This window comes from Petromyzon marinus, chromosome 6 (assembly GCF_048934315.1).
Source record: "Petromyzon marinus isolate PM22_M1 ecotype Great Lakes invasive population chromosome 6, UKy_Petmar_22M1.pri1.0, whole genome shotgun sequence".
Taxonomy (NCBI): Eukaryota; Metazoa; Chordata; class Hyperoartia; order Petromyzontiformes; family Petromyzontidae; genus Petromyzon; species Petromyzon marinus.
In genome coordinates, this window is record NC_133672.1 from 168,426 (window position 1) to 195,475 (window position 27,050).

Consider the following 27,050-nt stretch of genomic DNA (forward strand, 5'->3'; position numbering starts at 1 on the left):
ACGGGGGGGTGGGGGCGATCACCCGGTCGGCGGGGGCCCGGCGGGAGCCGATCGACGTTGTGGAGGAGGAGGGAGTGGAGGAGGAGGGAGTGGAGGGGGGAGTGGAGAAGGGAATGGAGGAGGGAGTGGAGGAGGAGGGAGTGGAGGAGGAGGGAATGGAGGAGGGAATGGAGGAGGAGAGAGTGGAGGAGGAGGGAGTGGAGGAGGAGAGAGTGGAGGAGGAGGGAGTGGAGGAGGAGGGAATGGAGGAGGGAGTGGAGGAGAAGGGAATGGAGGAGGAATGAATGGAGGAGGGAGTGAAAAAAAGGAGGGAATGGAGGAGGGAGTGGAGGGGGGAGTGGAGAAGGGAGTGGAGGAGGGAGTGGAGGAGGAGGGAGTGGAGGAGGAGAGAGTGGAGGAGGAGGGAGTGGAGGAGGAGGGAATGGAGGAGGAGGGAGTGGAGGAGGGAGTGGAGGAAAAGGGAATGGAGGAGGAATGAATGGAGGAGGGAGTGAAAAAAAGGAGGGAATGGAGGAGGAGGGAGTGGAGGGGGCGGACGTCGTGCCCCACCTGCCCGGCGAGGGCGGTGGGGTGGACGTCGGCCCTCACAATGCAACGCCACTTATTTCGAACTAACTACACGTAATTTATTCAAAGTGGTATGAAGCACAGCCATTGCCCGAAACGTCGCCTATTATATATTTTTCCTTTTAAGACCGCGGTGTTGACGATTTTGTTGACTTGTTGTTGTTATGCTTGTGCACCGCTGCCAATGTAGCGGCAGCAGCAGCAAATACTGGAATGTCATATTTTATTCGTACATATTGAGGAGCATTTGACCAAATCACGTGCTGGGTGACGACCACGCACAACACCCAACCAAGTGGTGGTCAGCAGAGTGCACCACTTGGTGAAGTGATTTTGGCTGTGACTGGTCCCACCTGATGAAGGAAGCTTGCGTTGCCTCCGAAACGTCGTGTTTTAATTGTTTCTTTTATTTTATTTTTAATTTGTTTTTTACCTACGTGACTTAACCGAATAGAACCAAAGAGTATGAATTCTTGCAGTCACGAAAGCTTCAAATCTAGATGGTGATGTTGACTATTGCGATGATTATGACTATTAATCACGTGGTTGGTAATGTTGATGATTGTGGAACTCCGAAATAAGCTATGGTGATGATGATGGCGGTGATGATGATGACGATGATGGCGGTGGTGATGATTAAGCACAATTAATGATGTTTTGCGTGCCATTTGCCCTAAAGGCATGGGGCCGATCAATTAAATATTCAGGCGCAAATATCTGCCAGCACTCAACTTGGTCTGAGGGAGAACGCTCCGATCTTACAACCAAGTCAAAATAAATACGCACTCAGACTCCTTCCCATATCTGTCCCTCAAAATAATAATTAAATAATTTTTACACATGCCGTCAGCCACAGAGCCCTTTGGGAGGGCATCATTTCAGCAGCATTTAGTTCGACAACACGACCTGGTTTTGACATTCAGGGTCTCATCACGAACGCGCCCATGAGTCCGGCAAACACAACACGTGCGGGGTTGTTTAACCATATTTCACCACCACCACCATGACCACACGCTGGTCCGTGCGGGTTGATGAAGGCTGTGAGCAGCACATACGCGTGAGCACACAAGTATGGTACAACAGTGAATGTTGCTGCATTCTTCTCTGATGACCACCACAGTAGGCTCGTCGCATATAACAACCTGGTGTGCATGGCGGTCACCCATCCAAGCACGAACAAGGTTCAAACCTGCTTAGCTGCCGATGTGACGAGGTTGGGCGCGTTCAGGGCAAATTTGATCACAGACGAGATAAAATTTTACACACAGTACACACCCTTTGATGTGCTAATGCGTTCGATTATACACAGACGATGATCCCCCTGTAGTGCTGTTAGCGAACACCTCTTCAGGCTGGAACGGTGCACAAGGGGGTGGCGTGGTCAGCACCACGCTCAGCCACCGAACTGAATAGTTTCCGGGTATTTTTGTTCAATCACAACTGATGTTATAGTCGTAGTTAGGAATCGAACTTGTAACACAGTGGGTGAATCTGCGCACCACCACTCCCCCTCAAAGACTCCCTTTTTTATAGCCTGAACAAACTGTCGGGGCAAGTGCTGTTTGCGAAGACTCGCACACCAATGTGCACATAAAGACGCGCACACAGACACAAGTCGCTAAGGCTTCCTTAACCGATAAGAGTCGAGGTTTCAAAACTGCAAGTTCCATCATCATTAAAAGTATCTCGGGTCCTTGCGTCAAGCGTAAACACGCAGCGCGATAGCCGACGATTCGTGCTGCCCGGGTCACCCACTTCAACTCTACCGCACCCAGCCCCACGAGGCACGCAACTCAAGCAGACAACTTTCACCGCAGGCAACTTTCACCGCAGGCAACTCCAAGCAAACCGCTGGGTAACGAGGTCAACTAGAAGTGACGTTTGAACCCCTTGTTTACCCAGAGAGACCTCGGTGAGTCTTGTCATTCAGGAGGGTCCTGCAACATGTCGAGGTAGGAGACGATGATTAATATGAATATTATAATTGAATGGTTTGCGGGTAATTTTTTTCAAATTTGGACAAGGCTAATGACGGCACACATTTCTATGGTTAGCCCACAACCGCAGTATTAATCAGCACGGCTGCTGGACTCGAACCTCTGCATCAAGGAGCGGTGAACACGTCACTGCAGGGCCACCGCCCCATAATGACCAAATCACCTGTAACCCGATCGATCGCTCCAGATATCCGAAGCTAAGCAGGTTTGAGCCTGGATGGTGTTTGGATTTGACCAACAGTGCCCAACAAAGATTGTCAGACGGTTTCCGTGCAATGTAACGGGCAGTAGGAGGGCAACGCAGCTAGATCCATTGTTGTACCGTGCGTCCACGCTCCCAGCCTTCACCAACCGGCACGGGTCAGCAAAGTCACTGCGATGCGGCGGAACGTGGCTCGGGTGACGAGGTGGCGGTGGTGGTGGTGTCAACCGCACACGGCTGGCGACGGTGCCACGCACTGATGCTACGCCACCCTGTAGAACGCCGGCCCTGGTCGGCTCTTCCTGTGTACTGCCGGTGAAGTTTCCTCCTCTCGCAGGACGAGTCACAATATTTTTTCTCAATATTATTTTGCATATTTCTTACTTTTTCCAATAACACAATGAAGCAATTTCTAACGTCATTAAAATAATTTGATTGCTTAAAAATGCGGTATTTTCTGTCTTACGTAGGAACCTTAAGCTAAATTTGGCAAAGGAATTTCCATTGCATGTCACTGCAGGTGTTTCTAAAGCTTCTCTTTCTGTACTGGGCAATGGGTGTTGATATGATCACGTGAGTCTTCACAATTCTTTACTTTCCCATTCTCAGCTCTACCAGTGGGCGAATTTCATACTTGTGATTACGTGCCGTCCTGTGGTAATCACCGGCGTGGAGATGTACGATCAAATGGCTCGCACGTTGATAGATTACAAGGCCGAGTGCATGTGCTGCCTGAGTAGCCCCTCGTGCTTGTGGTATCATTGTACAATCCACGACCGTCAGGCCACCACTTCCGACACAAGTAGCAACAGCCACCACTCATCCACATATACATGTCAATGGAAGTAACGTCATCACAGAGATTGTGCCAGGCTAGGTGCACTTGAGGCCACTTGGAGTGGTGAAGGTTGGCTGACAGGTCATGGGGCAGACCAAATTGTCCTGAGGTATTGTGCTTTCCCTCTCCACACACACACAAAATATGGCCTTCAAAATCAATGCAATTAGACAATCGCCTGAAATGTATTACAATACACTAATCAATACAGCCCTGTAATCGACTTTATACAATGTGCATATTCAATTTCATTCAGCGCTTCACGGAAATTGAAATTCAACACAACGATAAATTACAAAATCTAATTTTAGATCATAAAAAACTGGGACAAAATTAATCTACAATATTGTCACATTGTGAATGTGGTGGTGGTGGTCATGGCAGAGCGCCGGTGGTGGACGAGGGGCGGGAGAGCAAGCAGCCATCGGTGGGAGTGGCACGAAGAGTTGAGCGATGAGTGGTGGACAGAGTGGTGTGGAGAGTGGTGTGGAGAGTGGTGTGGTGGTGGGAGAGTGAGTGGTGTGGAGAGTGGTGTGGAGAGTGAGTGGTGTGGAGAGTGGTGTGGAGAGTGAATGCTGTGGAGCATGAGTGGTGTGGAGAGTGAGTGGTGTGGAGAGTGGTGTGGAGAGTGAATTGTGTGGAGCGTGAGTGGTGTGGAGAGTGAATGGTGTGGAGCGTGAGTGGTGTGGAGAGTGGTGTGGAGAGTGAGTGGTGTGGAGAGTGAGTGGTGTAGAGAGTGGTGTGGTGGTGGGAGAGTGAGTGGTGTGGAGAGTAGTGTGGAGAGTGGTGTGGAGAGTGAGTGGTGTGGAGAGTGAGTGGTGTGGAGAGTGGTGTGGAGAGTGGAGTGGAGAGTGGTGTGGAGAGGGAGTGGTGTGGAGAGTGAGTGATGGAGAGTGAGTGGTGGAGAGTGAGTGGTGGGCAGTGAGTGGTGGAGAGTGAGTGGTGTGGAGAGTTAAGGGTGTGGACAGTGAGTGGTGTGGAGAGTGAGTGGTGTGGAGAGTGAGTGGTGTGGAGAGTGAGTGGTGTGGAGAGTGAGTGGTGTGGAGAGTGAGTGGTGTGGAGCGTGAGTGGTGTGGAGGAGTGGTGTGGAGAGGGAGTGGTTTGGAAAGTGGTGTGGAGCGTGAGTGGTGTGGACAGAGAGTGGTGTGGAGAGGGAGTGGTGTGGAGAGTGAGTGATGGAGAGTGAGTGGTGGAGAGTGAGTGGTGGACAGTGAGTGGTGGAGAGTGAGTGGTGTGGAGAGTGAGTGGTGTGGACAGTGAGTGGTGTGGACAGAGAGTGGTGTGGAGAGTGAGTGGTGGACAGAGAGTGGTGTGGAGAGTGAGTGGTGTGGACAGTGAGTGGTATGGAGAGAGAGTGCTGCTGGGAGAGTGAGTAGTGCCGAAAGTGGTAAGTGGTGCAAGAGTGAGAAATCAGTGACCAGTGGTTGGTTGTAGGAGTGAATGGTAGGAAAGTGATTGGAGGTAAAAGGGCGAATGATATAGCGGGTGAGTGAGTGGTATAAGAGTGAGCAATGAGCAGTGTTAGCTCGTTACTCCGGGTTGAGGAGGCTACAAACTCCACCTCAGGTTTTCTAGTCGCAGGTGATAATGGTGGATTGAGTACCTAGAATGCAATGACAGTGAATTATCAGGTGAACTGGTCAGGTGGGCACCCAACACTGGCTCATTACCACGCCGTGTTCCAATTATAAATTAGTCTCCCTGTATGCAGCCAAATGCCAGATCACGCACCCAGGTACAAAGATGACCAAATCACCTGGAACGTGCCCAATCTCGTCAGATCATGGAAGCTAAGTGGATTTGAAACTGCATAGTACTTGAATGGACAACCACCGTGCGTAAGAAGGAAGTTAAACGATAACCGGTAAAATGATAACATTTTCAGATGCCATGACCAGTTACAAGAGTCTGTAACAGGGCACACTGTGTCCAGGGTTGTGCACGTAGACGGCACCCGGAACTGAAAAAACCGAGGTGGACTCCGTTGCACCTACCACCTAAATCCACAGACGGCGGCCACAGACTGTGGCTGGCGACCAGAGAATACGTGAGCTGGAGAGATTGGCCTGAAGAGGAGCACGTGAGAGAACGCGGAGTGCCGTGGCGTTAAGAACCATAGAGGCTGTGGCCATCGGCAGCGTGAAGCCACACGGAGCAATGCCACCCTCTTCTCTAGAGCCTGGCGGCGCAGGCCACTTCCCGCATGAGCAGAGAAGAGTTGATGTCGGTGATGCAGTGGCAGCCTGCGCACCGCAGTCGGCAGAGACACGATAACACATCACAATAAGGAGATGAGCAACACAACTCCTCGATGAGATGTTCCCGAATTCCAATGCAACTCCTCTTATTATGAGTGAGTGGTGGCTCCCAGTCAGCCCATCATCATTGTCATCATCTGTTGTTGTAGGGGTGGAGTGGTGGCGCAGTGGTGAGTGCACTGCACTCCTTAATCTAAGTCCGGCTTAGAGATGCTTTACTTGGTGACCATTACGGGCCTTTCGTGTTGAATCTTGCTCCTGTCACAACATTGAGCTATCATGAGTAGCCTGTGGCATACGTGTGGCTTGGGTACAAGAGGTGTAGGTGAGTCCAGGGTGTGAGGGGTGTAGGTGAGTAGAGGGTGTGAGGGGTGTAGGTGAGTAGGGGGTGTGAGGGGGTGTAGGGGGTGTGAGGGGTGTAGGTGAGTAGGGGGTGTGAGGGGTGTACAGTGAGGGAAAAATGTATTTGATCCCCTGCTGATTTTGTACGTTTGCCCACTGACAAAGAAATTATCAGTCATAATTTTAATGGTAGGTTTATTTGAACAGTGAGAGACATACTAAAAACAACAAAATCCAGAAAAAATGCATGTCAAGAATGTTATAAATTGATTTGCATTTTAATGAGGGAAATAAGTATTTGACCCCCTCTCAATTAGAAAAATTTCTGGCTTCCAGGTGTCTTTTATACAGGTAACAAGCTGAGATTAGGAGCACTCCCTTTAAGAGTGTGCTCCTAATCTCAGCTCATTACCTGTATAAAAGACACCTGTCCACAGAAGCAATCAATGAATCAGATTCCAAACTCTCCACCATGGCCAAGACGAAAGAGCTCTCCAAGGATGTCAGGGACAAGATTGTAGACCTACACAAGGCTGGAATGGGCTACAAGACCATTGCCAAGCAGCTTGGTGAGAAGGTGACAACAGTTGGTGCGATTATTCGCAAATCGAAGAAACACAGAAGAACTGTCAATCTCCCTCGGCCTGGGGCTCCATGCAAGATCTCACCTCGTGGAGTTGGAATGATCATGAGAACAGTGAGGAATCATCCCAGAACTACACGGGAGGATCTTGTCAATGATCTCAAGGCAGCTGGGACCATAATCACCAAGAAAACAATTGGTAACATACTACGCCATGAAGGACTGAGCTCCCGCAAGGTCCCCCTGCTCAAGAAAGCACATATACATGCCCGTCTGAAGTTTGCCAATGAACATCTGAATGATTCAGAGGACAACTGGGTGAAAATGTTGTGGTCAGATGAGACCAAAATGGAGCTCTTTGGCATCAACTCAACTCGCCGTGTTTGGAGGAGGAGGAATGCTGCCTATGATCCCAAGTACACCATCCCCACCGTCAAACATGGAGGTGGAAACATTATGCTTTGGGGGTGTTTTTCTGCTAAGGGGACAGGACAACTTCACCGCATGAAAGGGACGATGGACAGGGCCATGTACCGTCAAATCTTGGGTGAGAACCTCCTTCCCTCAGCCAGGGCATTGAAAATGGGTCGTGGATGGGTATTCCAGCATGACAATGACCCAAAACACACGTCCAAGGCAACAAAGGAGTGGCTCAAGAAGAAGCACATTAAGGTCCTGGAGTGGCCTAGCCAGTCTCCAGACCTTAATCCCATAGAAAATCTGTGGAGGGAGCTGAAGGTTCGAGTTACCAAACGTTAGCCTCGAAACCTTAATGACTTGGAGAAGATCTGCAAAGAGGAGTGGGACAAATTCCCTCCTGAGATCTGTGCAAACCTGGTGGCCAACTACAAGAAACGTTTGACCTCTGTGATTGCCAACAAGGGTTTTGCCACCAAGTACTAAGTCATGTTTTGCAGAGGGGTCAAATACTTATTTCCCTCATTAAAATGCAAATCAATTTATAACATTTTTGACATGTGTTTTTCTAGATGTTTTTGTTGTTATTCTGTCTCTCACTGTTCAAATAAACCTACCATTAAAATTATAGACTGATCATTTCTTTGTCAGTGGGAAAAAGTACAAAATCAGCAGGGGATCAAATACTTTGTTCCCTCACTGTAGGTGAGTTAGGGGGTGTGAGGGGCTGTAGGTAAGTAGGGGGTGTGAGGGGTATACTCTTTGGTTCTATTCGATAAAGTCACGTAGGTAAAAAATATTTAAAAAAAACAACAATCAAGACGTTTCGGCCACAACACAAGTGGCCTTCATCAGGTGAAGGGACCATGCTGTCACGAAGACAGCGTTGGAATCAAGAACGTCAGGCCAGGTCGCATCCTTTAAGCTGTGTGGGAGGGAACCAAACGCTTTGACAAAGGAATTAGCATAAAGTGCTGATTGAACACTTAAAGTGCTGATCGAACACTTAACACGGGGGGGGGGAAGAGGGAGGGAAATTTGACAATGCATACGTTGTGTTGAAGGGAAATAAGCTGCTGTGAAAGTTTGGTATATCAATTCTTGGATAAATATACTGTACCATTGAAAATTAGTTTAATGTTTGGTATGATTTAGAACATCTTTCAATGATTGCTCGAGCTGTGTGGGAGGGAACCAAACGCTTTGACAAAGGAATTAGCATAAAGTGCTGATCGAACACTTAAAGTGCTGATCGAACACTTAACACGGGGGGGGAGGGGAATTTGACAATGCAAGCGTTGTGTTGAAGGGAAATAAGCTGCTGTGAAAGTTTGGAATATAACTACTGGATAAATATACTGTACCATTGAAATTAGTTTAATGTTTGGTATGATTTAGAACATCTTTCCAATGGTAATAGGTTTTTACCCTTTTATCTGGCACAAAAACTGACACCTTTATACAAGGGATCATGTTTGCAATAACCACAACACAAGCAGTCAAAATGCAAACAAAAAGAGACAACTCTGATAATGATATGCACTGTCCTTGAAATTGATTGGTCCACACCCGAAACAGCTTTCCTTAGAGCCTAGTCTCCACTGGTGTTGGACCAGAAGACGCCAAAAGGCCAGTGGAGACTAGGCTCTAAGAAAAGCTGTCTCGGGTGTGGACCAATCAATTTAAAGGACAGTGCATATCATTATCAGAGTTGTCTCTTTTTGTTTGCATTTTGACTGCTTGTGTTGTGGTTATTACAAACATGATCCCTTGTATAAAGGTGTCAGTTTTTGTGCCAGATAAAAGGGTAAAAACCTATTACTATATCTTGCTACTGGCAAAGGAGATATCATAGCGTAAATCTTTCCAATGATTGCTTAATTTGAAACCATCTTCTCGATTGAAATTGTGTCTGTGTTTGTAAATCTGAATTGCCTCGTGGAGAAATCTCTGATGATAACCTTTGGGTTTGCAGAGGACCTGGGTTTCGGAAAACACTATATCGTGATCACCCACAGCATTGTAACAGTGATCAGCTACGGCAGAAGAATTCGTTCTGCCGTGTTTCAAATCTGATTTCTGCTCGCGAATTCGGTCAGAGACATGTCGCTTCGTCTCCCCGATATAGCAATCACCGCAGGTACAACTCAATTTGTAAACCCCGGGGTACTGTAAGTCAGGAATGACATCCTTCACGGATGGGATCAGATCACGAATTTTTTGTACTGTATTGAACCGGACTTGGATCTTGTGTTTGTTTAGAATTTTGGAAATCTTTTTAGTAACGCCTGCTATATATGGTAGTGTGATGGTTTTGACTGGAGTATCAAGTGGTTGTTTCTGTATGGTGGGAGAAACAGCTTGGCGGATGGTACGGTCAGAGTATCCGTTTCTCTTGAGGGCCAGGTGTACATGTTTTAATTCACTGGTCAGGTGGTGTTGGTCCGAAATGCAATGAGCCCTATGGTATAAAGTTTTGATGAGATAATTATTTTGAGCTGGGTGGTGGTGGGAATCAGGTTTCAAGTAGGAATCTGTGTGGGTGGGTTTCCTGTAGACAGAATGCCCCAATGAGCCATCAGGTCTCTTCTCAAACAGAACATCTAAGAATGGTAGCTTGCCATCTTTCTCCACTTCCATGGTGAATTTGATGTCGGGATGTCTGGAATTGATGTAGTGTAGGAAAAGGTTCAGAGCTGGGAGGCCATGTGGCCAAATGACGAAAGTGTCATCCACATATCTCTTCCACAGGGAAGGTCTGAGGGTGGAAGTCTGGATGGCGTCCGATTCAAATTTCTCCATTAAAACATTGGCTATCACTGGTGACAAGGGGGATCCCATGGGAGTACCCTCATTTTGCTTGTAGAAGGAACCATTCCAAGTAAAGTAGGTGTTGGTGAGGCAGTGCCTGACCAGCGTAGGTACCTCGGAGTTTAGTCCATGTTGTACCAAATTTTCAATTATTTCAATGGTATCAGGTACCGGGACTTTGGTGAACAGGGAAACCACATCGAAGCTGACAAGGATATCGTCAGGGGACAGTACAACGTCTTTGACCATAGAAACCAATTGGGCTGAGTTAAGTACTGCTGAGGAGGTCTTGCCAGTGAAAGGTAGCAAGGTATCCGACAGAAAACGTGCTAGCTTATAGGTAGGGGAGTTGATCGTGGATACGATGGGTCGTAGTGGAGTGCCTTCTTAATGACTCTTTGGAAGAACATAGAATCTAGGGGGTCTTGCAACAGAAGGTTTTAGGGAGTGACGTTTAGTTGGTTCGATTAGGGAGGTCGAACTTGTGTTTTTTACCTACGTGACTTTACCGAATAGAACCAACGAGTATGGATCCTTGCAGTCACGAAAGCTTCAAATCTAGAAAAGGTGTGAGGGGTGTAGGTGAGTAGGGGGTGTGAGGGGTGTAGGTGAGTACGGGGTGTGAGGGGTATAGGTGAGTAGGGGGTGCGAGGGGTGTAGGTGAGAAGGGGGTGTGAGGGGGTATCGGTTAGTAGGGGGTGTGAGGAGGTGTAGGTGAGTAGGGGGTGTGAGGGTGTAGGTGAGTAGGGGGTGTGAGGGGTATAGGTGAGTAGGGGGTGCGAGGGGTGTAGGTGAGTAGGGGGTGTGAGGGGTGTAGGTGAGTACGGGGTGTGAGGGGTATAGGTGAGTAGGGGGTGTGAGGAGGTGTAGGTGAGTAGGGGGTGTGAGGGTGTAGGTGAGTAGGGGGTGTGAGGGGTGTAGGTGAGTAGGGGGTGTGAGGGGGTGTAGGTGAGTAGAGGGTGTAGGTGATTAGGGGGTATAGGTGAGTAGGGGGTGTGAGGGGGTATAGGTGAGTAGGGGGTGTGAGGGGGTGTAGGGGGTGTGAGGGGTAAAGGTGAGTAGGGGGTGTGAGGGGTGTAGGTGAGTAGGGGGTGTGAGGGGTAAAGGTGAGTAGGGGGTGTGAGGGGGTGTAGGTGAGTATGGGGTGTGAGGGGGTGTAGGTTAGTAGGGGGTGTGGGGGGTTTAGGTGAGTAGGGGGTGTGAGGGGGTATAGGTGAGTAGGGGGTGTGAGGGAGTGTAGGTGAGTAGGGGGTGTGAGGAGGTGTAGGTGAGTAGTGGGTGTGAGGGGGTGTAGGCAAGTAGGGGGTGTGAGGGGTGTAGGTGAGTAGCGGGTGTAGGTGAGTAGGGGGTGAGTAGGGGGTGTAGGTGAGTAGGGGTAGAGTAGGGGGTGTAGGTGAGTAGGGGGTGAGTAGGGGGTGTAGGTGAGTAGGGGGTGTAGGTGAGTAGGGGTAGAGTAGGGGGTGTAGGTGAGTAGGGGGTGCGAGGGGTGTAGGTGAGAAGGGGGTGTGAGGGTGTAGGTGAGTAGGGGGTGTAAGGGGTGTAGGTGAGTAGGGGGTGTAGGTGAGTGGGGGGTGTAGGTGAGCAGGGGGTGTGAGGGTGCAGGTGAGTAGGAGGTGTAGGTGAGTAGGGGGTGAGTAGGGGGTGTAGGTGAGTAGGGGGTGTAGGTGAGTAGGGGTAGAGTAGGGGGTGTAGGTGAGTAGGGGGTGAGTAGGGGGTGTAGGTGAGTAGGGGTAGAGTAACGGGTGTAGGTGAGTAGAGGGTGTAGGTGAGTAGGTTTTGAGAAGTAGCTATACCTGCAAGAGCCATAGCCAGAAGAAACTCTTCTCGAATCATGGTTAGGACTTTTTTCACTCCCTCTTCACCCTGAAGCAAACCACCACCACAATAAGCATCAATACATCTGCAGGTTTACATCATCCAGCAGTGGATCGATGAAGGGCCGTACACATACAGTGCTAGAGGTGGGGCACTACCACTCGTTTTTTTAAATAAGTTGCCGAGCACAGGGCCCAAGGGCCAAAACACGTCCATCGGCTAGCAACAAACAGCATCATCATCAAACAGAGTTAAGTTAAATTCAATTGACTTTACTCGTTTCCCACTTAATTTTCACCCAAACTCGGTTTGTACCAAAATAACAGGTTTGTCCAGTTAAGAGAATCACATCAACAATATTAAAGCATCAACATAATACTCCGCGAAATGCGTCTTACACAGGGTCGGTAGGAAAGCATAAAACAGTCGAGGTTGTATCACTGCCAGTGCAACGCAAGAGATAATTTTCTCTCCAAACTTTACTTTCAGTCATAGTTCCCTCTCGGGGTCACGAGCCGTTCGGTCTGGGGCTCGCGACCCCGAGAAGCACGCTGTGCCAATCGGGCAACGTTCCCCTCCGCTGATAAACTCCTCCCAATGCCTCTATTTGGCGACTCCTCGCGTGATAAAACGCTCGCAACACGAGGAATATCGCTCTGGCGGCCCTAATGGGGTCCGCAGCTGCATGCACTGGGTCAGGGGACCCACGGGAGACCAGGGACTCGATCCAGCAGCCAGGGTTAGAGCCGGCCCGAGAGAGCGAGCGAGACAGCAAGCACGAGAGAGAGTGAGAGAGCGAGCGAGACAGCGAGCACGAGAGAGAGTGAGAGAGCGATCGAGACAGCGAGCACGAGAGAGTGAGAGAGCGATCGAGACAGCGAACACGAGAGAGAGAGTGAGAGAGCGAGCGAGCGAGAAAGCGAATGCGAGAGAGCACGCCCGAGAGAGCGTGCGTGAGAGCGCAAGAGAGAGTGAGTGAGAGTGAGTGTAAGAGAGTGAGTGTGAGAGAGTGAGCAAGAAAGCGAGCAAGAGAGAGCGAGCGAGAGAGCGAGAGAACGAGAGACAGCGTCACGTCGGCCAGGTCTGTCCACATCACAGATACAATACTATAATTTGCCTCGTCGGAGGAAATAGAAGCAACCAAATAAGCAGACAATTGACCTCTTTCCGATATCTGTGTTACGTATTCTATACTGTATAGTTTTACATTGAACTATAACCCATATTTAACAGATGGGGTTCCTTTCCTATAAATATTTGGAAGTTCATCAACATTGCTTCAAGCAAGAATGACTCTGGTGATGAGACACTGAATGTTGAAACTGGTACAGAATTTGCTTGTGTTGAACCAATGCTGGTGAACTGCCCAATGTTCCTAGACAACCACCCCTATTATATAACAAAATATAATAATTTACTTTATTGAAAATATAAGTAAATCAATAACTTAGCAGACAACTTAGCAGACAATCCAGCTCTTTCCCATATCCGTCCCTCCATATAAACAAAATGTGTTTTTAAACATACAGTGCAAATGGAAAGGCAGCAAAGACTATTTCACATTCTTCGAGTGGCCTCTTGGGCCTTAGAAAAAGACTTAGTAGCTGGGAGGTGGAGAGAGGGAAAAGCTATCACTCATCTCCTCCCTCTATTAGCCCTGCCCACTTTTACATAGCCACGCCTAGTCAGCCACGAGCACTCACCCACACGGTAGTGAGTGGCCTTCTACTCGCTCTTTCAAATGTTATAATAGTATAATAATACTTATTTATCCAGGAGAGCCACACTGAGTCGTTTTATGATTTTAAGCTGTTTTCAGCCAATTAATGATGAGTTTATACCTTGGTGGATGCCAGAGCACCCAGAGAAAAACCCACACATGTGAGGGAGCAACACTCTATCCCATAACAGATGGAAGCAGATGACCATTAGTGAACTTGCTGTACTGCCTTCTCCTGGCGAGTCAGGGTATGGCACCTCGATGGACATGGGAAGGGAGTTTCACAACATTTGTGCGATCCACCAACCCTCGCTGGACTCCAGGCCACGTGCGCCACCACTCGCAGGCCCCACCAACTCCATGACCAGAGAGGCGCTCTTCTCATGTAGCCCCACCCCTATCCCCGTAGCGTGACTCCAGCACGAGGTCAGAAAACTTAAAAACCGGCAAGAAAATGTCAAACTTTGTGCAAACACCTCATGGGGGACACTGGGACAGACTTCCCAGAAAGCGAATCTGTCCCAGCCAAAGCAGAACTTGAGTGAAGCTTCGAGAAAAGGGGTATAAATGGGGAGCGGGGAGGGGGTAGGGGTGGGGGTTACATTGTACGCGAGACCCCACACGACGGGCCTCCCGACGAACACGGCACGGGCCCCGAGCGCCAGGGCCTTGAGCACGTCGGTGCCACGGCGCACGCCTCCGTCCAGGTACACCTCCACCTGCCCGCCCACCGCCGCCACCACCTCGGGCAGCGCGTCCAGCTGGTCGCGGGGCACAGGGGGCAGTGGAGGGGAACTTTATTAAATGGTTTTCCTCTGCGAGAGATGGAATATCTCACTTGCAAGGGTGTCAATTAATGAGTCTGAAAGACGGTGCCTGGTGATCTACGCTGATTGCCAGAGTTACACGTTTTGAGGGAGGGTTATCATCGAGGTGTGAAGTTCACATTTGAGCCCTCTTCAAAAAAGGCGGTGCTCCAAGATGAAAAGAACTTGGGCACCGATACATAAGGCCAAACGTAAAGGAGGCAGTGCAAACACGATCCTCCACTGCCACCTATCTGCTGCGCCTGGCTGATGCACACACAGAATTCAATGTTTCAACCAAGTGAGCGCAAGAGTGAATGAGTGACTGAATGATGGATTTTGTCATTATGTGAGGGAGTGGACGATAATAAATATGATTGTGTGATGGAGCGAATGATGGAGTGAACGAGTGAGTAATGTTTATCTATGTTACCTGAGTGAGTGGTGTTACTCACTGTGGCTGCGACTCCGTCCAGCTGCCGAGCGCCGTGGTTGGACACCACGATGCCGTTGACTCCATGTCGTACCGCCTCCTTCGCATCCTCGGCTGCTCAGAACAAACAACAGCGGCAGCACCAATAACCACGATCCGCCACTAAGCGAAGGTGACGTCACTACAACACTTGTGCCAGGTTATGTGCACCACGAGGCCACATACACAGCAGATCACAGTGTACACACACGCAGTGCACACACACGTGGTGCACAGTGCAGCAATAATGATCAGCGTCACAATGTAGATATTTGCTAACGCATTGGTGAAACGATGACGGCAGTGATAAATATTGATATTGACCATTATGACTACGCTGATGACAGTGATGACGACGATGACAACGATGCTGATGTTCACGACTGCCACCCCAGCCATGGCCCCGTCGTTTGTGGGCATTTTCCGCCCGCATCGATGGTGGCCCCCCACCCATGTCAGGCGCCGCGTGCCTGTCAGGATGCCTTTGAGCACCACGGGCAGGGCGGTGAGCGAGCGCAGCCACGACACGTGCTCCCAGCTGAGGCCCGGCTCGATGGCGCGCGTCACATACGTCGCGAGCCCAGACCCGCCTCCGCCACTCTGCTTGTCCAACTCCGACAGCTCGGGCGACGTGAAGTTGGCCAGCCTGGGTGGGGGGGGGGGCGAGCACAGCGCGACGCTCACCCGTGGGGGCTCCGAGGCCCCCTGTGTGCGGCGAGCCTGCACCAGTGGGGCTCACGCGACAACCCGAGCTGCCGAGCTGTACAGAGGGTGGCACACGTTGTTGAATACCGTGCCCACTAACGGAGATCAGCAGTGATCCGAGGACAACGCTGCATTCTGCAAACAATGAAACCACCGCCTGACTTGGAGCGAATGCACGTGCTAAGTAAAGGGGAACCTAAGACTTGAATTCACACGGCCCTCGCCAACACAAGGCCTCCGATGTCAAAACGCCTTGCAAACTTGGAATTGAGATTTTTGCAGGCACGATTAAAATTCATACTTTAAATGTATCTGCAGTATGACGGGCACGTGCGTGACTTCACCAGTGCGGGAGCGTAACACGACGGTTAACGTTAGCCGTGAGTGTAGCTGTACCGCTCACAGCGTGCAATGGTGCACGTCGCTGACTGGAGACTCGCAGCAGCAGTAGTAGAATGCAAATCAGCAGCAGTCTGGTTAATCAAACGTTATATGTCATTAGGGTCGCCTGATATCCTTTAAGCTTCCTTCAGGCCAAGTGGGTTTATTTATTAGTCACCGCAAACATCTAAGCCACACTAATCAGGTACTCAATGAGAATATTTTCAACTTGAAAACGTGTTTCAAATTTTACTTGCCCAGTCACTTCTGTCACGACAAGGGCCTATTGTAGGTACATAAGTGAGTGCGGTGTGTCTGGTAATGCGGTTGCTCACCAATGATTCTCAAAACCAAGATGTCGTCATTTGGCCAGAGCCAACTGATGCAACACCTGTTGGGCAGTTGACAATAGACCTCCAAGATCTGCCCTGACAGTCTCCCACCATTTGGCCTAGGTCTCCCAAGAAGATAATTGCTGTAAATGTAGCAGATAATGACAATAATTATGACGATGGTGATAATGATGACAATGTTTATTCAAAGTTGCCGGCGATGACAACTTAACAATGACAATTTAAGAATGCCAACTCCTATGAGCAATTTTTGCACATCGATGACCCCCCCACCCGACCACGACTCCCCTTCTTGCGAGTCCCCCTCGAGCCTGCCGGCAGTGCCCCCAGTGCCTCCCGCCCATGCCACCCCCGCCCCCTCTGAGTACCGCAGGTGATCGGGCATGGAGAAGCGGTTGCGCTCGTCGGCAAGGCGCCGGCCGGGCCGCGGCGTGTCGACGGTGAGGAAGATGGCGCCATAGCCCTCGCGCTCCGCGCGCCGCACCAGCGCCTCAGTGGCGTCGCGGTCCCGGTACACGTAGAGCTGCAGCCAGCGCACAGGAGGGGGGGCGCCGCTGCTCGGGACGGCGGCCGCCACCTCCTCCACGCTCGCCGTCGCCCACGAGCTCAGCTGCATGCCCGTGCCGAGCGCAGCGCACGCTGCAGGGACCGCGGAGACAATGGAGCGGCGGTTATCACGACGTCCCCCACAGTGCCCACTCTCAAGGGGCTCTGCCCACCCCCCCGGCCAGACGGTGTCCCTGGCACTACCAGGGCAGGAGCCCACCTGGGAGCGGGCGCTGTGGGTACGCCACAGAAAGGAAGGACCGAGTCGACAACCTCTGACCAGCATCTGAATTCGCAACCTTCTTGACCAGCATCAGTAATTGATATCAACAATAACAATGATGATTTAGAATGTTTTTGCTCACTCTGAGGGAGAATGATCCAGGTGTGAGAATCCACAGACAAGCTGATCGGCAACCAGAAGCAGCACCAACAATTGCCCAAGCACTGTGGTCCTGTATTGGGATGTTTACTTCTGTATGTTGAACTTCTTTAGTAACATATTTAGCCAACTGTGCTATCCAACCTACTCACGTGTATTACTTGTAGGAGGATACCAGCGTACGCGGGAAAAAAAAAACACGTGTGAGAGGGGTAACACCCCGTCACTGTACAAATGGAATACAGATGGAAATGAATCTACTTGCTGTACTGCCACGACGATGGCTGAAGCGATGGCGATGACGACAACGACCGGCAATGCCTGCACGGGCGCTCACCACGCGCCGTCGCCAGCTCCCCGTCCGGGTGGGCCATGCGCTGCATCGCCGTCGGCGCCACGGCCACGGGGAAGCTGAGCGAGCGGCCCAGCACCGAGACGCGAGTGTCCACCGTGGTGACCCCACGCAGCACACGCGGCCGCAGCCGCCACCTGCGCGTCGGATAGCGCGGGAGGTCGCGAGATTTCAACTTCACTGCTGGTGTCAAATTGCTGGTGTCAAATTGCAAGCCTTTCCCTGCAAGCAGCGAGGTGAGCGAGTGAGCGTGTCGGAGAGTGCCTGATTGAGCGAGTGAGTGACTGAATATATTTTTTAATCTTAATTTGAAGCTTTCGTTATTTATGGGGAGATCTCTCGATAAAGTTACGTAGGTAGAAAAATAATATTATAATAATATATTTTTAAGTTACTGTATACAGGGTCCAAAGGCCCATTACATCACTATTATCAACGTTGCAATAGTTGAGTTAACAAGTTTCTTGAATTGAGTGAGGTTAATATAAGAGTTTGGGAAAAGAAACGATGGTAGAGAATTCCAGAGTGGAGAAGAGCGAGGAAAGAAGCAGATACAGAAGTGGTGTGACCTGCAGTGTGGTGAGTGGGTGAATGGGTGGGTGAGTGTGTGAGTGGGTGGGTGAAGGAGTGTGTTGCTGTGACCTGCAGTGTGGTGAGTGTGTGAGTGGGTGGGTGAGTGTGTGAGTGGGTGGGTGAAGGAGTGTGTTGCTGTGACCTGCAGTGTGATGAGTGTGTGAATGGGTGGGTGAGTGTGTGAGTGGGTGGGTGAAGGAGTGTGTTGCTGTGACCTTCAGTGTGGTGAGTGTGTGAGTGGGTGGGTGAGTGTGTGAGTGGGTGGGTGAAGGAGTGTGTTGCTGTTACCTGCAGTGTGATGAGTGTGTGAGTGGGTGGGTGAGTGTGTGAGTGGGTGGGTGAAGGAGTGTGTTGCTGTGACCTGCAGTGTGGTGAGTGTGTGAGTGGGTGGGTGAGTGTGTGAGTGGGTGGGTGAAGGAGTGTGTTGCTGTGACCTGCAGTGTTGGCGGCGGTTGGACACAGCGTGGATCAGACGAAACGATCAGTGTCAGGTAGCCCTCATCATGGGTGGAGGAAGCAATGAGGGACGCTCACGCGATCAGACACGACAAGTGTTTCAACTTCATTCAAACTTGTGCTTTGTACAGCAGCAGGAGTGTGTTGCCCCACTCAGTGCTTTACGTGTTTGCGTATGCATGGCATTGTTTATCACGGAGCGTATGTTCTCTGGGCTGTCTGAAGGATGAGCGGCACTCCTCCACCTGGAGAAGGCCGCCACGTTGTCCCGGAGCGTGACCTCGCCGTCGGCCCCGGAGCGGTAGTAATCGTAAACGGCGCGCGGAAGCTTTGCCCGCGCCGCCTCCTCGAAGTCGTCCAGGCACACGGGCGCCGGCAAGCTCATGTCGATGGCAAAGCCCAACGGCGGCACTGGAATGGGCAGAGAGGAGGGCGATGTGGGCCTCATTGGGATCAGCATACGGGCCAATCAGATGCTAGCCCTAACCACGCTGACCAATCAGATCCCAGCCCTTACCTTACTCGTCAATTACATTATCTTATCCTTGCTACACTGTCGAACAAAACCATTACCATTGTCCTGCCATTCACCCAACAATTCGGTAACACTGAGGATAGCAGCAGCTGATGCTTATATAAGGCGACCAATCCTACAGAGAAACAAGTCACAGTGATTTTCTGCTCGAATCTTTTTTTTCCAGCCCTGAGCCAGTGGTGGGAATTCCACATTACTATGAAGAGTTCAGGTCTATCCATAGGACAACACTTTACTTCCCCACAAATCGAAGCAGTAAGTCTTTGTTTAACACGGTATAAGCATTAAGTGAAAATCGCATTGGGGGCCGTCCATAAATGACGTCACGCACCTAGGGGGGGGGAAGGGGGTCAGACATATGTGACGATGTGTGACGAGGGGGGGATGGGGGGTTTGAGAAATGTGACGTCACATCAAAATGCGCAAACTTTAAATGAATATTAATCAAATAGAATTGTTATAACAACACCAATTTTGATAAATTTTCATTATTAACTATTTGATTATTTAAATTTACTGAGGTCACCTTTTATTTATTCCATGAAGGAGCATTTTGCTTCTGCATGGGAGAATGGAGAAGCATAAGTTTTGTACATTTTTTGAATTATTTTTATTAAACATTTTGATTCTAATGATTCTACCAGGGCTTTTCATTCTGTGAAATGAATGTGATTGTTATCATTGTACGCTCCATTTTGCTTCGTTCTACTACAAAGTTTCAAGTATTTTTTATAGTTATAATTACTTTTAATATTTTATAATTATAAGAGAATTTAAATTTAATATTCTGAACATCTGCAGTTTTAGTTCGACGTTGAATACTTTGAAGTGCATTGTATGCTAAATTTCAGCTTTCCAACGCCTCCTTTTTAATAAATGTTTTCTCCTACATCAGATTGCAGCGCCACGCTAAATACGCACTACAATGACAATAGTTTAAAGTGATTTGAAACATGTTTTATTTTCAAAATGGAAATATGGTTTTGGGGGGGTGGGCAGCTTTGTGACGTCATATTTGAGGGGGGTCGGACTTTTTGTGTCGCTGTGTTACACGCCCAAAATCGCGTGACGTTCTTTATGGACGGCCCCTTAAGCGAAGAGATCTCCCCATAAATAATGGCGAGATACAATGTACGCACACACAGTAAGATGGCGGGACAAATAACTGAGGGTACACCGCCACATTATTACATCACTGCACCGCTCAGATGCGCAGCCCAAGAAAGTAGTTCGTCATCGACCGCTCAGAAATTGCGTTAAAGAAGGGGGACGCGTTCCGCGCTGTTACCTAATGGAAGAACCGCATTTTAGGTAAACCGTGCGTTAATTGAGTTACAGCACTAATGGGCTGAGTCAACCCCCAACCAGGGGTTTTAACTTAATTTCCAATTGTGAGCCACTCTGCCGGTATAATAATTGTTTCCTTGGGGAAATCAACTGCGTGAACCGTATTTTCATTTGACGAAAGTAATCTTGAAGGTAAAATAAAGTATGTAATCGGATTATTGCTGCACGCAAAATGACATAACTTCGGTAAGGCTGGCCGCAACACCACAAACGTGCACAGTCGAATCCTTGGTCTAGGGCAAGTTTGTCAGATAAGAAACAAATATAATGGTAATGTGGAATTTCTACCACCAGATCTGCATAGCCACGAGTGGAGATAAGCATTGACCCAAGGACCCACTTGAGCACAAGCACACTTTGGCTTTTAGTGAAACCAGTGATCGGGAACTGAAGGGCTCACAAGTGATGTCATCATATATACCCCTCTATTTAAGGAATGAAACAGGATTCCTCCACAAATCTGTCTGTCGCCTGATGAAGCTAGTTGTAATTACTGGCGAAACGTCGTACTCAGATTGTAAATGTTGTGGCTTTGCTATCCAACACATCGGTGTGCTGTACTAGTGATGAATTGGCATGTTCTGTTTACGTGACCTTACTAATTGGCTGTCGGGTGGTGGCGGGTTTAACAACACATTTACGCTAACCCAAAAAAAACCTGTATTATGAAGTGGTCACATTTGAAAAGTACAATTCTCAACACTGCTCAGCCATGCGTGGTGCACTCACTCACCACCTCGACAAGAAGAGCAGTGGCAGACGTAGCGGAGACTCCGCGATGTCGTCGTCGTCAAACGCCGTCTGTGCCTCTCCCCCTGCTCCCAAAGGCTCTCAATGGGTGCTGCTTCATCAGCAAATTCCAGCACAGGGGGCGTGGGCTATTCATTAACTTCCACATGCAAACAAGTGTATCATGGACAGATTTAATGAGAAACAGACGACACACAATCCAGAGCAAAATCCTCTCACTGTGCTACGGTTTGGTTATTAACACAAAATAAGAATTAGCGTCACTGTGGAGAATGCAAGCAAGATAATAAATAATCAGGCAAGCCGTCTCCGAATGATATCTGCCCCTCCACACAGAAAATTTAAGTATTTTTTTACACATCACGTCAGCCACACGGCTTTCTGCAAATTATTCACATTAGCAGCTTTGATTTCATCGAAGCAAACTCTGGACCAGTTTCCACGTTCAGTGTCTCATCAGCAGTCAGGGGCTTGCTTAAACCAATACTAGTGAACTGCCAGACGTTTATAGAAAAATAACCTCTGCGATACTCTTTGGTTCTATTCGGTAAAGTCACGTAAAAGTATAAAACAAAAAAATTCACGACGTTTCGGCCACAACACAAGTGGCCTTCATCAGGTGAAGGGACCAGACTGTCTCGAGGACAGTGCTGGAGTGAACACAGCCAAGCTCAGACCACGACCTTTAAGCTTGTGTGAGAGGAATTAAGGTGCCTTGACAAAGGAATTAGCATAAATACAAAAAAATAGCATTTAATTGGCGGACTTAGCATGGTGAACGGTGTAGAGGGGGTGAACATGTGCAGACCGGCGAGGGGGGGAGGGGGAGTTTACATATTGATGGTGTGAAAAGGGAATTTAAGCAGCTGCGAAAGTTTGGTATACCACTACTTGAAAAAATATACTGTACCATTGAAAATTAGTTTAATGTTTGGTTCGATTTAGAACATCTTTCCAATGGTTGCTTAATTTGAAACCATCTTCTCGGTTTAAATTGTGTCTGTGTTTGTAAATCTGAATTGTCTCGTGAACAAACGACATGTCTCTGACCGAATTCGCGAGCACAAATCAGATTTGAAACATGGCAGAACGAATTCTTCTGCCGTAGCTGATCACAGTTACAACGCTGTGGGTGATCACGATATAATTTTCTCCGATACCAAGGTTCTTTGCAAACCCACGGGTTTTTATCAGAGATTTGTTCACGAGGCAATTCAGATTTACAAACACAGACACAATTTCAACTGAGATGGTTTCAAATTAAGCAACCATTGGAAAGATGTTCTAAATCGAACCAACCATTAAACTAATTTTCAATGGTACAGTATATTTTTTCAAGTAGTGGTATCCCAAACTTTCGCAGCTGCTTAAATTCCAATATGTAAACTCCCCCTCCCCCCCTCGCCGGTCTGCACATGTTCACCCCCTCTACACCGTTCATCATGCTAAGTCCGCCAATTAAATGGTAATTTTTATGCTAATTCCTTTGTCAAGGCACCTTAATTCCTCTCACACAAGCTTAAAGGTCGAGGTCTAAGCTTGGCTGTGTTCACTCCAGCGCTGTCCTCGAGACAGTCTGGTCCCTTCACCTGATGAAGGTCACTTGTGTTGTGGCCAAAACGTCGTGAATTTTTTCTTTGTTTTATACTTTTACGTGACTTTACCGAATAGAACCAAAGAGTATGGATCCTTGCAGTCACGAAAGCTTCAAATATAGAATTAATCACCTCTACGGGGAGGGCTTTCACCTATCTGTTAGAGCTTTTAACAGACAACGGGACAAGAAGTCATAGCTCATCGAGACGCTGACCATCCTCAAAAGATGCCGCGATCACAAGGTAATACCCATCGCTTTCACACTCACTTCTGCTGCTGTATCTTCGCTGAATTCTAAACAGATTCTGTTTAAGGCCAGCCTATCTTTAATCTCAGAGGATAAGGCTACTCCGATTTGAACTCGGTACTTTAGACAGGACTCTCCTACGAGCTCATTTAATGTTAATACAAAAAATGTCACCTTCTGATTGGAATCACGTAGACAACATGACTGCTTCTTCTGCTGATTCACTGTCAGTCAAATGCAAAGCAAACCTGATTTCTAAATTCAACCACCTATCAAAGAACACAGTTAGTTCCACATATAACAAAACTAGACGTCAACAAAATCGTCATTAATCAGAGTAGCACCCCGATTTCGGACAATCTGAAAACAGTCCTGGCTAGGGGGATAAATTTTGCTGTCACCCCAAAACACATACCAGTAGATGATATCATCTCTCAGGTCGATGTAGCCCTCAAAGCCGTAGGACACATCCAAGCAGACGTTGCGAGAGCTGAAATAGCCACTATTCTTAAGAATGCTAAGAAACCCATTAGCAACATCAGCAAAAATGAACGCTCTGAACTCGCGAATTCAAAAAACAGACGTGACATAGTCATCCTCTCAGCCGATAAAGGCAATGCTACTGTAATTATGGATAAAGATTCATACAACAACAAAATCCAGAATCTGCTCAACGATGGAAGTTACTCAAAAATAAAAAATGACCCTACTAATAGCCTAGCGATAAAAACCAACAAGATCATCACAAGTTCGACCTTCCTAATCGACCCAACTAAACGTCCCTCCCTAAAACATTCTGCTGCAAGATCCCCTAGATTCTATGGTCTTCCCAAGATTCATAAAGAAGGCACCCCACTACGACCCATCGTATCCACGATCAACTCTGTTACCTATAGACTAGCCCGTTTTCTGTCAGATACCTTGCTGCCTTTCACTGGCAAGACCGCCTCAGCAGTACTTAACTCAGCCCAATTGGTCTCTATGGTCAAAGACGTTGTACTGTCCCCTGACGTTATCCTTGTCAGCTTCGATGTGGTCTCTTTGTTCACCAAGGTCCCAGTACCTGATACCATTGAAATCATTGAAAATTTGGTCCAACATGGACTAGACCTCGATACACCTGCACTGGTTAGGCACTGCCTCAACAATACCTACTTTACTTGGAATGGCTCCTTCTACAAACAAAATGAGGGTACCCCCATGGGATCCCCCTTGTCACCAGTGATAGCCAATATTTTCATGGAGAAATTTGAATCAGACGCCATCCAGACTTCCACCCTCAGACCTTCCCTGTGGAAGAGATATGTAGACGACACTTTCGTCATTTGGCCACATGGCCTCCCGGCTTTGAACCTTTTCCTAGACCACATTAATTCCAGACACCCCGCCATCAAATTCACCATGGAAGTGGAGAAGGATGGCAAGCTGCCATTCTTGGATGTTCTGTTTGAGAGGAGACCTGATGGCTCATTGGGACATTCTGTCTACAGGAAACCCACCCACACTGATTCCTACTTGAAACCTGATTACCACCACCACCCGAGGCAAAATAATTATCTCATCAAAACGTTATACCACAGGGCTCATTGCATTTCGGGCCAACACCACCTGACCAGTGAATTTAAACATGTGCATCTACCCCTCAAAAGGAATGGATACTCTGACCATACCATCCGCCAAGCTGTTTCTCCCTCCATACAGTAACAACCACTTGATACTCCGATCAAAACCATCACACTGCCATTTATAGCAGGCGTTACTAAAAAAGATCTCCAAAATTCTAAACAAACACAAGATCCTGGTCCGGTTCAATACAGTACACAAAAATCCGTGACCTGATCCCTTCCGTGAAGGATGTCATTCCTGACTTACAGTACCCCGGAGTTTACAGATTGATCTGCACCTGTGGTGACTACTATATTGGGGAGACGAAACGACATGTCTCTGACCGAATTCGCGAGCACAAATCAGATTTGAAATACGACAGAACGAATTCTTCTGCCGTAGCTGATCACTGTTACAACGCTGTGGGTGATCACGATATAATTTTCTCCGATACCAAGGTTCTTTGCAAACCCACAGGGTTTTTTTTTAAATCAGAGATTTGTTCACGAGGCAATTCAGATCTACAAACACAGACACAATTTCAACCGAGAAGATGGTTTCAAATTAAGCAACCATTGGAAAGATGTTCTAAATCGAACCAACCATTAAACTAATTTTCAATGGTACAGTATATTTTTTCAAGTAGTGGGATGCCAAACTTTCGCAGCTGCTTAAATTCCCTTTTCACACCATCAATATGTAAACTCCCCCTCCCCCCCTCGCCGGTCTGCACATGTTCACCCCCTCTACACCGTTCACCATGCTAAGTCCGCCAATTAAACGCTAATTTTTATGCTGATTCCTTTGTCAAGGCATCTTAATTCCTCTCACACAAGCTTAAAGGTCGCGGTCTGAGCTTGGCTGTGTTCACTCCAGCGCTGTCCTCGAGAGTCTGGTCCCTTTACCTGATGAAGGCCACTTGTGTTGTGGCCGAAACGTCGTGAATTTTTTTGTTTTATACTTTTACGTGACTTTACCGAATAGAACCAAAGAGTATGGATCCTTGCAGTCACGAAAGCTTCAAATCTAGAACCTCTGAGATATGGGTCCTCATCAGGGGGACGTAACTTTTTGGTAACGTGATGAACTCTTGCACAGGGCTAAGTGCAGTGGCACGCGTTTGAGACGCAACAGTTTGGTTGCCGAGGTGGTCGATGAGATGGCAAAATAGCATCGATTCTCATACCCAGGTACCTCCGATTAGTAAGGTTGAAAAGAAGTTCAAAATTTATAGTCCACACTCTTTGGTTCTTTCGGTAAAGTCACGTGGTAGGTATAAAATAAAATAAATCACGTTTCGGGCACAACACAAGCGTCCGCCATCAGGTGGGAAAGCATGGTCTGCTCGGACGCTTGTGTTGCGCCCGAAACGTCGTGATTTATATTTTTGTCTACCTACGTGACTTTACCGAAAGAACCAAAGAGTATGGATCCCTGCAGTCACGAAAGCTTCAAATCAATATATAGTCTGGTCTCTTCTTATATGTGACACTTACCCTTTGGCCATTTCCCTCAAACTGCACGACTTTGAAAGTCCCTCCCATTCTCATTTCTGAAGCTCAATTCAAGAACGTGTCGACTCTTGACCTTGTACAACCTTGATACTGCTGCTTGTTACTGGCCACTTGACCTTTTGGGCTTCAGCTCAACAACCGTGTTAAAAAAGAGACCGCCAGTGGCCCTCTTGAACTCTGTATTAAATTATATTCTTGGCTATGATGGCTGCAATCCGTTCAGGAACCAAATGCCAATGTTAAGATCTGTTCATCACGAGGGCTTCAGGGGAGATAGTTCGTGTACTTTTGCGATTCCTCCTCCTCCGTTGAAGGCGCGCAGACTATTGGCTTACATTCTGGTCAATAGTAAATAAGCACCAGGAATGATGTCAGCTGAGTGAGGCTGCTGTTCACCACTGACTTTTATTGTGCTCCCAAACTCTTCAATGTTTTCTTATGAAATCACCACACAAGCAGAGTTTCAAGTGAACGATTGACAAATTCCCTGCATATCTCCAGCATGTAAACTCTACAATCAAACATGAGGCCACTGCAATCAGCTGTCAACAGCTGTGATTATGTGCCATGAATGTCAATTCAAGCCCATTACGCTTACAATCCTAAATGGAGTATTCAAACTCAATGAGGCAATCCTGGTTATATTAAAACAAAAACCTTTACATGCCTTAAATGTCCTATAAAACACAGGCAACAGGTCCTTCATTTTAAATTGTTTATTATGAAATGTGAGCAAATGAATTGGTGCATTACAACTATGAGCTAATCAAAGGGTTTAACACTTTAATGTCGGTGCAGGAAATGTGTCCATTTTGTGTTTTTAATTTTAAATCTTAATGAGAATTATTTTCAGTTCCCAAGATGCCACCCCTTTTAGCCA

General features: G+C 48.1%; 1 protein-coding gene and 1 long non-coding RNA gene across 2 annotated transcripts; one reads left to right on the plus strand and one right to left on the minus strand.

Annotated features, from left to right (window-relative positions):
- Window positions 1-3,765: 3,765 nt before the first annotated feature.
- On the minus strand, window positions 3,766-21,872 carry HAO1 (hydroxyacid oxidase 1). The gene is made up of 9 exons (XM_032948489.2): window positions 21,192-21,872; window positions 18,822-18,987; window positions 17,533-17,684; window positions 16,636-16,906; window positions 15,299-15,474; window positions 14,812-14,903; window positions 14,153-14,311; window positions 11,809-11,878; window positions 3,766-5,847 (listed from the first exon to the last, which is right to left on the minus strand). The coding sequence occupies exons 2-9, from the start codon at window positions 18,959-18,961 to the stop codon at window positions 5,777-5,779; spliced, it is 1,131 nt and encodes a 376-aa protein (XP_032804380.1). The 5' UTR covers window positions 18,962-18,987; window positions 21,192-21,872; the 3' UTR covers window positions 3,766-5,776.
- LOC116939729 (uncharacterized) lies at window positions 17,655-25,455 on the plus strand. Its single transcript, XR_004402463.2, has 2 exons — window positions 17,655-17,783; window positions 18,802-25,455. It is a non-coding gene; the product is annotated as an uncharacterized LOC116939729 (long non-coding RNA).
- Window positions 25,456-27,050: the final 1,595 nt, after the last annotated feature.

What these genes read in the sequence shown, in the direction of transcription:
- HAO1 (XM_032948489.2), bottom strand. Translation starts at nt 18,961, where the DNA reads ATGAGCTTGCCGGCGCCCGTGTGCCTGGACGACTTCGAGGAGGCGGCG. An exon ending in TCCATGCCCGATCACCTGCG is followed by an intron (nt 15,475 to 16,635) that starts GTACTCAGAGGG and finishes CCCCCCACCCAG; the next exon opens with GCTGGCCAACTTCACGTCGC. An exon ending in TGTGGGGTCTCGCGTACAAT is followed by an intron (nt 11,879 to 14,152) that starts GTAACCCCCACC and finishes GGTTTGCTTCAG; the next exon opens with GGTGAAGAGGGAGTGAAAAA.